The sequence below is a fragment of the Suricata suricatta genome, chromosome X, assembly GCF_006229205.1.
Source record: "Suricata suricatta isolate VVHF042 chromosome X, meerkat_22Aug2017_6uvM2_HiC, whole genome shotgun sequence".
Lineage (NCBI taxonomy): Eukaryota > Metazoa > Chordata > Mammalia > Carnivora > Herpestidae > Suricata > Suricata suricatta.
Genome location: NC_043717.1, coordinates 51,946,856 through 51,958,628, shown reverse-complemented (window position 1 = coordinate 51,958,628; position 11,773 = coordinate 51,946,856). Strand labels below are relative to the sequence as shown.

The window sequence follows — 11,773 nt, the reverse complement described above, 5'->3', positions numbered from 1 at the left end:
CAGCAAAAAAACCAAGGCCAGCTCATCTGGCAGGGGAAGGTCAGAGGTTGCAGGAGAAAGAACTTGACAAACACACAAGCCACCTCTTCTTCATTTACTGTAAAATCCTGTTTAATGTGTAACATTTCAGGCAGAGAGAGGCCTTGAGAACCAGAGGCAAAGGCGGCCTGACCAACCCCCGCACCAACTTATCTGCCTGCGTTTCCCTCCCCTCCACCTCAGATATGTCCTGCTTTTCCTTGTGGCTGGCAGGCACTGTTCCTCCTTTCCTGTGTGTACCACTCTCCCTTCTCCACCCACGTGTCCACAGCACCCTCCTTCCATTCCACTAGCCCACATCCCTCCCCACTGATGTGACTCCAGAAATAGGGTATCTGACAACACGGGGTTAAATTAGTTTCATAATTGGAGATGCTGTCAGAGCATCCTATCTCTCCTCCCCAGTGGCCCCAGGGAAAGGGAGAGGGAAGGGAAAAGGGGTACAGACAAGAAGAACTGCCCACACCCCCAACAACCCTGAAGACTGGCGTGGGTGGCCTCCAGCTCCCCACTGGGTCGGACCCTCGGACAGAAGGCCTTGGGAGGAAGGGAAACAGAGAGGGAAGGAAGACGTTGATGGAGCAGTCCCTAGCAGGCAGAGGCCTGCATGCAGGCAGGGGAGAAGGAAGGGCAGGCCCAGGGCAGGGGTGAGGGTGGGGGTGGGGGTGGGGGTGGGGGGTGGGGGGCAGGACGGGAAGTTGCCTGGTGCGCGGCATCAGCAGGCTGAGCAGCGGTCGCTCTTCTCAGCCAGCCCAGCCCCGGTGCCCGGGCTGCGGCGCAGTATGTCCTTCAGGGAGCCGTCCTGTTCGCTCAGCAGCTTGTTGATCTCGTTCTGCTTGTATTCCGGAGAGAGGCGGTGACCGAAGCCCGAGCCCTTGCGGGAGGGCGGATTGGAGCGGCGTTGGGCTCGGCGGGCGCAGGCCCGGATGATGAGGTACACCACCTCGGCCACGTTGAGGATGATGCAGATGCCAGAGGCGGCCAGCATGAAGACAGTGAAGACGGTTTTCTCAGTGGGGCGGGACACGAAGCAGTCCACGGTGTTGGGGCAGGGGTAGGCCTCACACTTGACCAGCCGCACCATGGCGTAGCCCGGGTAGAGCAGGTAAAAGACATACATGAAGGCGGCCTCGAACAGCAGCCGGAAGACCACGCTGATGACGTAGGTCCACCACAGTGTCCCTGAGATGTGGACCTTGTGCCTCTTCACTTCCTCCAGGTGGAGGGGGTCCCCGTGACCCTCGAGTCGCAGCATTTTCTTTTCTATGTGCTGCTGGTGAGCCACGTGCATGGCTACAAGGAGAGCCGGAGTGGAGACCAGGATCAGCTGCAGAGACCACAGCCGCACGTGGGAGATGGGGAAAAAGTGGTCGTAGCAGACGCTGTTGCAGCCGGGCTGAAGGGTGTTGCAGATGAAGGAGGACTTCTCGTCACCCCACACACTCTCTGCGGCCACCACCAGCACCATGATCCTGAAGATGAAGATGACGGAGAGCCACACCCGACCAATGGCGGTCGAATGCCGGTTCACGCCACTGAGCAAGGTGTACAAACCTGTCCAGTTCATCCTGCCTCATTCACACCTGCAAAACAGGAGCCACAGAGCAAGCTGGCAGAAAGCTGGGCACCATAACACTGCCTGACACGCACCCCCACTCCCGTCACCCCTTCCAAGAGCCAGTGACAGGAAGGGAAGGACGGTCATCGCTTTCCTCAGCACCCCATGTCCCTTGCCAGCCTCTCCTCCCCCTCCTTCTCCTCCTCACTTGACTTGACCTTCCTGAACCCCATCTCCCTTCTTCGTTTTCATCCAACATTCTTCCTTCTCCAGCCCCTGTCTTCACCGGGCCCATTTTGTTCTGCCATCAGCCATCTTCTTTAGCTCCCCATCCCCCAGCTCCTTAGCTCTGGGCCTGGGGCAAACCCAACAAAGCCTGTTACCTTGGGGAGCGCCTATCCCTGAGGCCACCCAGACAGGTCCCCTATGGTCTCATGTCTGTGCAGGAGGAGTGGTCCCTGGGACCGCGCCTGCGTCCCAATTCATCATCGCCTGGTGCTGGGGAGTCATATGCTGCTTTATACCCAGTGTCTGCACAATGGGACCTTTGTGGGGCTCTGAACAACGCCCTTTAGAATTCAGATCAAACGCCCTGACTTCCGCCCACCCTACACACAGAGCACTTGTGTCCCAGCGCCGAACACCCAGCCTGCACCCACCTGTTCTGTGCCCGCCCGGTCCATCGCCGCACCCGCCCCACAGCCCCACCAGAAGAATGGCCATGGTGGGGGGTAGAGGGGGAGGAACAAAGACAGGTGCACGTAAGAGGGGACCGGAGGAGACCAGGAGGCTCTGGGCTGAGGCCCTCCCCTATGGCTCTACTAGAAACTGAGAGTCAGCAGGATTTTTCCTAGGTTGAGATCCCCTCCATGGTATGGGTGAGCTCTCTTAGCTCTTGAAGGGGAAAGGGAGCTCATATTTTTCAAGCCAGGGACCATGTTAAGCTTCCCCCTGCCCCCATACATCCTTTCTTTGGACCCACTGAGCAAGCCTCTAAGGACTTTACCCCAGTTTTTCCAGATGAGGAAGCTGAAGCTCAGATGAGTTAAGTAACTTACTCAAGGTCACACAGCTAAGAAGTGTTAGAGTAGAATGAAACACACAGTATCTGAAGCGGAAGTTTAGGCTCTTTCCATGGTATACTCTTTATGCTTTTATAGATGGTGTCGGCAAAAGCAAAAGCCAGTCATTAAGAATGACAACAGGGGCGTCATGGTGACTCAGTCGGTTAAGCATCCGACTTTACCTCAGGTCATGATCTTATGGGTTCGTGACTTTGATCCCCACATGAGGTTCTGCAGTGATGGTGTGGAGCCTGCTTGGGATTCTCTCACTCTCTCTCTCTCTCTCTCTCTCTCTCTCTCAAAATAAAAAAAAAAAGAACAACAACAAAAGCAGGGACTAATGTGACCCATAAGATCACAAGAAGCATGGAAACTGTTGACATGTGAGTACTTTCCAAGTCCAGAGTCACGGAGCAAACCCTGACCATCCCTCCTGGAGCTTCAGGGAAGGGAGCCCCTGGTGAACAGATCGGCACATAGTGAGTACAAACCAGAGGGAGAAAGCAAAAGTTAACCAAGCAAACAGAAGGTTAGAAGATGAGATAGGTAGCGGTTATACACCTCTGGGTTTGAATCCTGGTTCTTCGTCTAATACCACCATGGGCTACTTACTGCACTTCTCTGAGCCTGCTTGCTCATCTATGAATGGGGTTAATACCCACGGTTACTGTGAGGATCAGTGAAGCAACCTTCAAAAGATTCTCAGCTCAGGTCCAGGTTTTCAGCTCCACAGCTGATGATCAAGGGAAGTAAGCATCTTATCAGGAAGAGAAAGCAATGTTGTTTTGAGGGATCGGGTGGTCTGCCGGACCTATTATCCCCCTTTTTTCTTCCCAAGGCTGCTGTAGGCCTGTAGTGTCTGTCCTGAGATGGAACACACTGTTCCGTCCTACCCCAATGGCAAGTGTACATTGTAAACTCCTGGTTTCCTGAGCTTGCCAGTTGCTCTAGGAAAGACATTCCCCCTAGGCTTTAGGCAGGTAAAGAAGGCCTCTTTAGGGGCGCCTGGCTGGCTCTGTTGGTCAAGTGTCCAACTTCAGCTCAGGTCATGATCTCACAGTTCGTGGGTTCAAGTCTGGTATCAGGTTCTGTGCCGACAGCTCAGAGCCTGGAGCCTGTTTCAGATTCTGTGTCTCCCTTTCTCCCTGACCCTCCCCCGCTCATACTTGTCTCTCTCTCTGTCTCAAAAATAAATAAACTATAAAAAAAAAAAGAAGGCCTCCCTGTACCTCCTACCAGCACTTTCGCCATTAAGTTGAAAGATCACGCTGGGAGCAGGGAACTGGATGTGAGGAGAGCACACAGGCCTGGACATGTAGGAGATGCAGGGGGTTCCCTGCCCCCGAATGCAGGGGCAGTGGTTGTGGCAGAAGGCCTGTATCCAGGTCTAGGCACTCTTCTCTGTTGTAGGGGGAAAGGGGAAGATATTAGCCACAGAAAAGTTGGGGAAAGGGGTGAAAGACACTAGGGGATGAAAGGATGGTCCATGGGACATAGATTACTTTTCTGAACAGGGCTGTATTATTTTTCATTTAAGTTTTTACAAAAAGCCTTAGTGAGTTCATGCTGGGGCATACACCAGCGCGGGGAAGCAGGAACATGATGCCTTTCTCTGAAGCCCAGGGTTCTAAAGGCAGAACTGCCACAGGACACCCAATGGATAACTGTAAAGAAATGTTTTACCTGGTAAGACATGGTAGTTTCACAAACAGGTGGTCATTCTTGAGACTAACCATTTACTGGGATGCCTGGGCGGCTTAGTCAGTTGAGCTCAATTTTGGCTCAGGTCATGATCCCATGGTCATGGGATCGAGCCCCATGTCAGGCTTCACGCTGGGTGTGGAGGGTGCTTCAGATTCTATCTCTTTCTTCTTCTGCCCCCTCCCCTGCTCATTCTCTCTCTCTCTCTCTCTCTCTCTCTCTCTCTCTCTCTCTCTCTCTCTCTCTCTTTCACTCTTTCTCAAAAATAAAGAATGACCATTTACTGAGCACCTGTTACACCAAGCCTTGCATGTGAACTACCTCATATAAACCTCACTACAACTCTGTGAGGTAGGTGTTCTTTTTAATCCTCTTGTCACACATGAGGAAACTGAGGTAAAGAAAGGTGAAGGGACTTGTCCAAGGGTCACATGGGTCCATGCAGTTAGTATGTGACAGAACTGGGATTTGAGCCAGGCCAAGCTGACTTCACAGCCCATGCTTTTCCCATAAGCTCTACTACCTTGGCTAGAATTATAATTTTTCTTTCATTATTATTTTTTTTAATTTTAAGTAGGCTCCACGCCCAACATGTGGCTCGAACTCATGACCCTGAGATCTAGAGTCTTGTGCCCTACTGAATAAGCCAGGCAGGCACTCCTATAATTTTTCTTTCTGTGTGATTTTTTTTAATGGTTATTTATTTTTGAGACAGAGAATGACAGAGAGCGAGCAGGGGAAGAGCAGAGAGAGAGGGAGACAGAATCCAAAACAGGTTCCAGGCTCTGAGCTGTCAGCACAGAGCCTGACGCCGGGTTCGGACCCACGACCAGTGAGATCATGACCTGAGCTGAAGTTGGATGCTTAGCCAACTGAGCCACCCAGGTGCCTCTTTTCTGTGAGTGTTTTAAGAACGAGGGGGTTCAAAACTGGTTGGGCTTTTATTCTCTTGTAGAGAATCCTTCCCTTTCCTATCAGTTGGTAACTCTTTTCCTCTCCTGCCTTCCCAGGGTTTTCCGCTGCCTCCTGATCTGTTCTGTTTTTGCCTTCCTTACATTTCTCAGGCTACTTCCTCAAACCCCAAAGCAAAAGCCAGTTGTTCTTTCCTCTCTGCCCCTCAGCCAGCCTGGCCGCTCCTGGATTCCTAGGTTCTTGGAGCTCTCCACCTCTCTTCTTCTTGCACCCTCTGGGGCATAGCCAGAAGGTCCCTATGGGGGCCCCTAAGCACCGTTGTGAAGGCACTTGTATCTCAATTTTACTCCCCTCTTTCGATGGAGAGCTTATCCGTATCTCAAAGGTTTCATTTTAAAAACATCCAGGGGAGTGACCTGATTTTGAAATCCAAGCTGTTTTTGTGACTTTGGGTTAAAGTCCAGGTATTGATAAGCTCTTTGTGGCTCCAGGTGTGTTTTGCTCTCATGTTTAATTGGACAAGACTTCTCCGGCTATGTCAGGCCCTGGCTTTGTCCCCAGATTCAGATTTGTCCAGACATTAGAGCACAGTTCAAAATCAGGAGATCGAGCTCAGTCTCTACAACAGTCCTGTAATATTATCCCCATTTTTCAGACAAGGAAGTTGAGGCTCAGAGAGGTTAAATAACTTGCCTCAATGGCAACTCTGCTAAATGGTAAAGTCAGATTTCAAATTTATTTTCTCCTAACCCCAAAGCCTTTTTACATCGCACCGCCTTTGACGACCTCCCTTACTTTGCATTCTGACTGAGACCAGGCCCACAACTCAAAACTTCCACTCTTTCCACATGCGCTTGCATGCATGGGCATGCGTGCACACACACGTACATGCGTATGTGCGCAGCATACATGTCCATCGAGTCTGTCTCTCTCTCTCTTTCTGCTTCCACCTCTTCCTTGTCCCTCCAACTACAGGAAATCCTGGTGGGGTTTTTTTGGTGGTTTTTTGTTTTTGTTTTTGTTTTTTTGTTCTGGAGGAGGGCCCCGGCTGGACTGGAAGAGGTTACATTCAGTCCCAAACTCCACACTTCCTCCCCCAGTTCACAAGCAGTCTGTGGCTGGGAAAAGACAAGGGGCTTTCTTTGGGAATTTTTTCTGAATCTCAGGCTGCCTTCATCAGTTTGGGGTGGCTCGGGCCAGACCTCTGTAGCCTTCTCCCTCTTCTGCTTCTCTCCCTGCCTCCGCCCTGTGGCCCCACGGCATCCGTCACTTCCCTTGTCCTTTCTGCCCTGCGATATGTATTCTGTGGCCACACTTGGGTCAAGGCCACTCCAGCTCATTCCAGTTTACTCCTCTCGCTCTGCCATGGTCTTTTCATAGAACGGTTAATGTCAGCTCCCTTACTCACCGTGTGGACTACACCCTCTTATTCCTTGGTCAGCTATCTGACTTCCTCTTTCTCCCCACTTGGGCTTATAGTAACAGCCACCATTTATGGAATGCCTACGGTGTTCTAATGTCTCCGGTATGTTCATTAACTCTCATCTTCATAACAAGCCCGTGGACTGTGGATTACTGTCTACAGTTCACAGATGGACCGATGGAGGCTCAAAGCAGTTGAGTAACTTAGCACACAGCTGGTAAGCAAGTGCTGGAGCTCCACCTGGGACTCATGGTGGCCCCTCACCAAACCTTGGGTCCCTTCCCCATTGCTCTGCAGCATCCTCATCTGTAAGTCTCTCCACTCAAACCCCTCTTGCCTATAGTCTCCTCTCCTCATCTCATTTTTTAAGTCTGTGCACTCTACCATGCCATTCCCAACAGCTGGAACAACTTTCAAACAGCTGGCGGGCCACCCCTCCTTTAGATCTCCAAATCATCAGTTACCACCCCAAACTCTGCTTGCAGCCCCTCAAGAAAACAGAATCCTCTGCTGCCAAATCCCAGCCCTGCTGACTGGCCCTCTGCACCTGCTGAGTGCACTGCATTCATCTAAGCACAACCCCAGGTTGGTTGCACACCTGATTTACTTCCTAATCAGGAAAGGGAAACAGCACCTATCAGTGCATGATGGTCCTACCGAACCCAACCATCTGTGGCACAAAACGTCTTCAAGAGATGAACTTGGCCACCCTGCGTTGAGGGGATCCCCTCAAGTCTTCCTGGGAAGATGAAGGGAATCCATGGCCGGGAATAAAGGGGGAGAGGAGAAACAGCTCTGAGCTTGGGAAGAGGATAAGAGTTGAAAGCTAGAGAGAGAAGCTATGCAAGCCTGGCACCTGGCAGGAGGAGCCTCACTCTGCCCAGAGGGAAGCACAGAAGGGATCTAAGTGGCTTAATGCTGAGACCATGAGAAAGCAAAGCCCGAGCCTCTCCCCAGCCCCCAGTTCTGCCCCCCCCAGGCCACACCAGCTCCCCCTCTCCAGCCCACCTCCCCCAGGCCCCAGCTTCCTCACCTGGCTGCTGCTGCCCTTTCCTAGGGAATGTCTTCAGGCGTGTCTGCCCTGTGCCACTAGATACTGTCAGCCCAGTCCTGGGGAGGGACAAAGAGCCCAGGGCCAGAGCCAGATTATGGCCCGCAGCCCAAGAGGAACCAGACAAACATTAACCAGCCCCGCCTCCTCGCACACACAATCATTAAATAAGATTGATCCCCTGAGCTCCCAATGAGTTTGGCAAGGCAGATCACTAGCCTGAAGTTACTGCCCTGTCTCAAAGGAAGAGAGGCATAGTTGTCACCCAGGTGCCCATGTTTAGCCCATCTGGGAGACTAAACTGGACCTGGGCTCATCGACAGCCCTCAGGCTTCCCCCATCCCCCAGCCATATGTGGGTGACTTGCAGAGAGGGCTCCTGCACTGGTTACCATCCTTTCCATCCCTCACAGATCCCAGCTTCTAAAACAATATGACCGTGGGGAGAAAAAAGATATGGGCAGTGCTTACTGACAACTTGAGGGCAAGATGGGAGATGGCCGTGCTTTCACCTTCTGCTTATTGTCTGTGTCCTGAGTGGCTGGGGGCAGACCAAAGTATTTCCAAACCCACCCGGAACCCAAACACCTCTTCAAAAGTTGCCTTCTACCCTCAGGGGCAAGGCAATTGCATTGCAAAGTATATCCTGTGCAGCAACAGATCTTGGCGATCATTAAAGTAAACAGAGTGTCAACCATTAACTGAAGGGTCAGTCCAGTTTGAAGGAGGATTTACCTGAAGACCCTGCTAATTCTGGGGCCTGAGAGGCTGCACAAAAATAGGTGAAGTCAACAGAAACCAGTCTCCTGGCTTCAGCTCTTCAACATAGCCTGAGCTTACTGTCAGAAAGAGTGCCAGTGTCTCAGCTTCCTTCGGGCCAACTCGGGCACATAGCTACACCAACCTGTAAATCTTTGCCTTTACCCTATTGGGTACCCAGTACTGGATACCCACCTATTGGGCACTCAGCCCGAGGAAAGTAAGGAAGGGGTAGGTGGCAAAAAAGGGAAAACATCCCAGCTGTTTTGTTTTAACATTTTTAAAAATTTATTTTGGGGGTGGGGACAGAAGATCCGAAGCGGGCCCCTCACTGACAGCAGCAAGCCCAATGCAGGGCTTGAACTCACAAACAACGAGATTATGACCCAAGCTGAAGTCGAATGCTCAACTGACTGAGCCATCCAGGCACCCCACATCCCAGCTGTTTTTAAGGAAGTTATCAACCTCCTAGGAAACAAGACCTAGACTCAAGAAGTCACCGTGAAGTCTATCGTGTATGTTCAGTTATGTGTTCTGACTTTCACTGCTGAGGAAGTTTGAAGAGGAGGAAGATGAGAGTCGACTGAAGCAATTAGGGAAGACTTTCTAGAGGAGGTGAGGCTTGAGCACCAAAATAAAGGACGTATGGGAGTTTGAAAGGGGGAAGAGCAGGACTAGCATGGCAGGGAGGAGGAAGAGTTTGAGTAAAGGCACAGTGGAAGGAATGAGCAGGGCATGTCTGGGGACAGAAAGGTGGCTGTGGAAGATAAGGTCAGTCAGCTAAGGGGATCAGAGTATGAAGGGCTTTTATTTTATTTTTTTAAATGCTTTTTATTTATTTTTGAGAGACAGAGAGAGACAGTGCGAGCAGGGGAGGGTCAGAGAGAGAGGGAGATACAGAATCTGAAGCAGGCTCCAGGCTCTGAGCTAGCTGTCAGCACAGAGCCCGACGCGGGGCTCGAACCCATGAACCGTGAGATCATAACCTGAGCCGACGCCGGACGCTTAACTGACTGAGCCACCCAGGTGCCCCTGAAGGGCTTTTAAAGTCAGGTAGGGAATTCTTTTAGTGAGTGTCTGGAAAACTTGGGATAAGGTGACACTGAGCTAGACACCATGGGGGTGAGGCTAACTGCCATCCTTGGGCACCTGGCAGCTCCTGCTGAGTGAGTCTACAGTGGTGCTGAGTGGATAGAGCGGAATAGCACTTCTTGAGTACATAATGCGTGAAAGGCAGTGTTCAAAGTGCTTTGCGAGTATTGCTTTGTTTGATCCTCAAAATGGCCTGGTGCACTAGGCATTATTTTGTTTTTCAAAAAATGTTTAATGTTTATTTCTGACAGACAGAAAGAGAGACAGAGTGCGAGCAGGGGAGGGGCAGAGAGAGAGGGAGACATGGAATCTGAAGCAGCTTCAGGCTCTGAGCTGTCAGCACAGGGCCCAATGTGAGGCTAGAAACCACAGACCGTGAGATCATGACCCAAGCCAAAGTCGGACACTCAACCGACAGAGCCACCCAGGCGCCCGTAGGCATTATTTGTATTCCCATGTTATAGGGGATTGAGGCACACTGATGCTAAGTGACGTAACGAGGTCATCCAGCTAGTATCAGAGCTGGATTTGAACTCAGGCGGTCTGGCTCTGGAACTTGTTTGTCTAACCACTAACTACATCGCAGCTTGATGAGTTTTATAGGTCCCACTGAAAATCAAAGTGAGGACCAGGTCCTGACTATAGAAGGTGCTCAGCTAGCAGGAGAGATTAGTACCTATAACAGCGCAGTATGTCCTAAATGCCATATGTAGATATGAGGTGCCCGAAGGCGTTCTGATGTAGGAGAAAAGGGTAGGTTGCATGGAAGAGGCAGAGTTGAACTTGGATCATAAAGGAGATGGAGAGTCCAGGCATTCTGGGTGACAGCAAGCAGTGAGATGTGTTTAGGGAATGGTGGGCAGACCTGTTTGACCAGAAGAGAGAGAGCTCCTACGAAGGGAAACTACGTTCCAATATCAGTGTGTACTCACTGTTCCTTGGAGTTTTGGCAGGGTTTCTCTGGGGCAACTGTAGTTCAGTGTGTGGTTCTAGGCTGCAGGAAATCTATTTGAATAGTTTATTTTTTAATTTTATTCACTTTTTTAAAAATTTATCTTTGAGAGACAGAGAGCAAGCAGGGGAGGGGCAGAGAGAGAGGGATACACAGAATTTCCAAGCTGTGAGCGCAGAGCCCGACATGGAGCTTGAACCCACGAATCGTGAGATCCTGACTTGAGCTGAAGTCAGACGCTGAACCCACTGAGCCACCCAGGCGCCCCTGAATAGTGTATAGCTGTATTAAAAAACTGTTGCTAGAATTGAATTGTCCTTTTCCTATTTACTGCTACTTGAACACATCTTCTGGATGGGGTCCTGCCGATGCAGGAGAGCAAAAGATAGGGGAAAGGCAAGGAGAGAAAAGGGACAGCATGGGCGGGGGAAGAGGGGAGGAAAATGAGGAGAGGAGGGAGGAAAAGTGTACTAGAGTGAGCAATGTAAATCTATTTGCTCCTGGGAAGCAGCTACAATCAGCTTCTGCCTTGAATCCTAAGCACACTTTCTTCTTACAATGGGTGTTTGGGGAGAACAGTTTAGATTTTTACATCAGCCTGCTTATTTCCGCAGAGTCACTCAGAGAGTTCTTCTTTCGGTCTTGAAACACACAAAAGAGTCCCTAAACATCAGCCTACTGCCTCCAGCATGGCTCAGACATCAGCTCAAGTGAGGGCTTTCCCCATTCCCATCCCACCCAGGACCAGGACAGTCGATGGAGGAAACCAACCACATGATTGGAGAGCACATCTCACCAGCCACATTGTCCCAGGTCTGAGGTTCGGACCTCCTTCGCAGAATCCACAGGCTGGTGGGAGTTCTGATCATTATGTCGCGGAGCTGTGCGGTTGCCTCAGCACAGCAGTCACTTCCCCACATGACATGCAACAAGACTGCCTCGCATGTGGAGTCCATCATCTACCCCTTCCTTGGGCCTCATTACCAAGCAAAATGTGGCTTTTGGTATGGCTTTGATCACTGAGACAGCACTGCTGCACGGCTCAGGAATCAAAGGGGACAGCTTCTAATGTAGATGTTGCCTAAGATACACAGGCAAAAGCTCTTCCCAGATGGGTCCATAGGATTAAGGAAATGGCTCACTCTAAACATTTGCAGAATATTTCACAAGTCCCCACCCCACAGCTCAGGCTGTGGATGGTTATGCAAGCTGTTTCCAGTAAG

General features: G+C 51.0%; 1 protein-coding gene across 3 annotated transcripts; it reads right to left on the bottom strand.

Moving 5' to 3' along the window:
* Positions 1-702: 702 nt before the first annotated feature.
* On the bottom strand, positions 703-11,443 carry GJB1 (gap junction protein beta 1). Of its 3 annotated transcripts, none has more exons than XM_029930010.1 (2): positions 11,347-11,443; positions 703-1,622 (listed from the first exon to the last, which is right to left on the bottom strand). In XM_029930010.1, the coding sequence occupies exon 2, from the start codon at positions 1,604-1,606 to the stop codon at positions 755-757; it is 852 nt and encodes a 283-aa protein (XP_029785870.1). In that variant the 5' UTR covers positions 1,607-1,622; positions 11,347-11,443; the 3' UTR covers positions 703-754. The 3 variants fall into 3 exon arrangements, with proteins under 3 accessions (XP_029785870.1, XP_029785868.1, XP_029785867.1); XM_029930008.1 differs by lacking the exon at positions 11,347-11,443 and adding an exon at positions 7,731-7,833; XM_029930007.1 differs by lacking the exon at positions 11,347-11,443 and adding an exon at positions 1,981-2,082.
* Between the last annotated feature and the right edge of the window lie 330 nt (positions 11,444-11,773).

What these genes read in the sequence shown, in the direction of transcription:
- GJB1 (XM_029930010.1), bottom strand. Translation starts at nt 1,606, where the DNA reads ATGAACTGGACAGGTTTGTACACCTTGCTCAGTGGCGTGAACCGGCAT.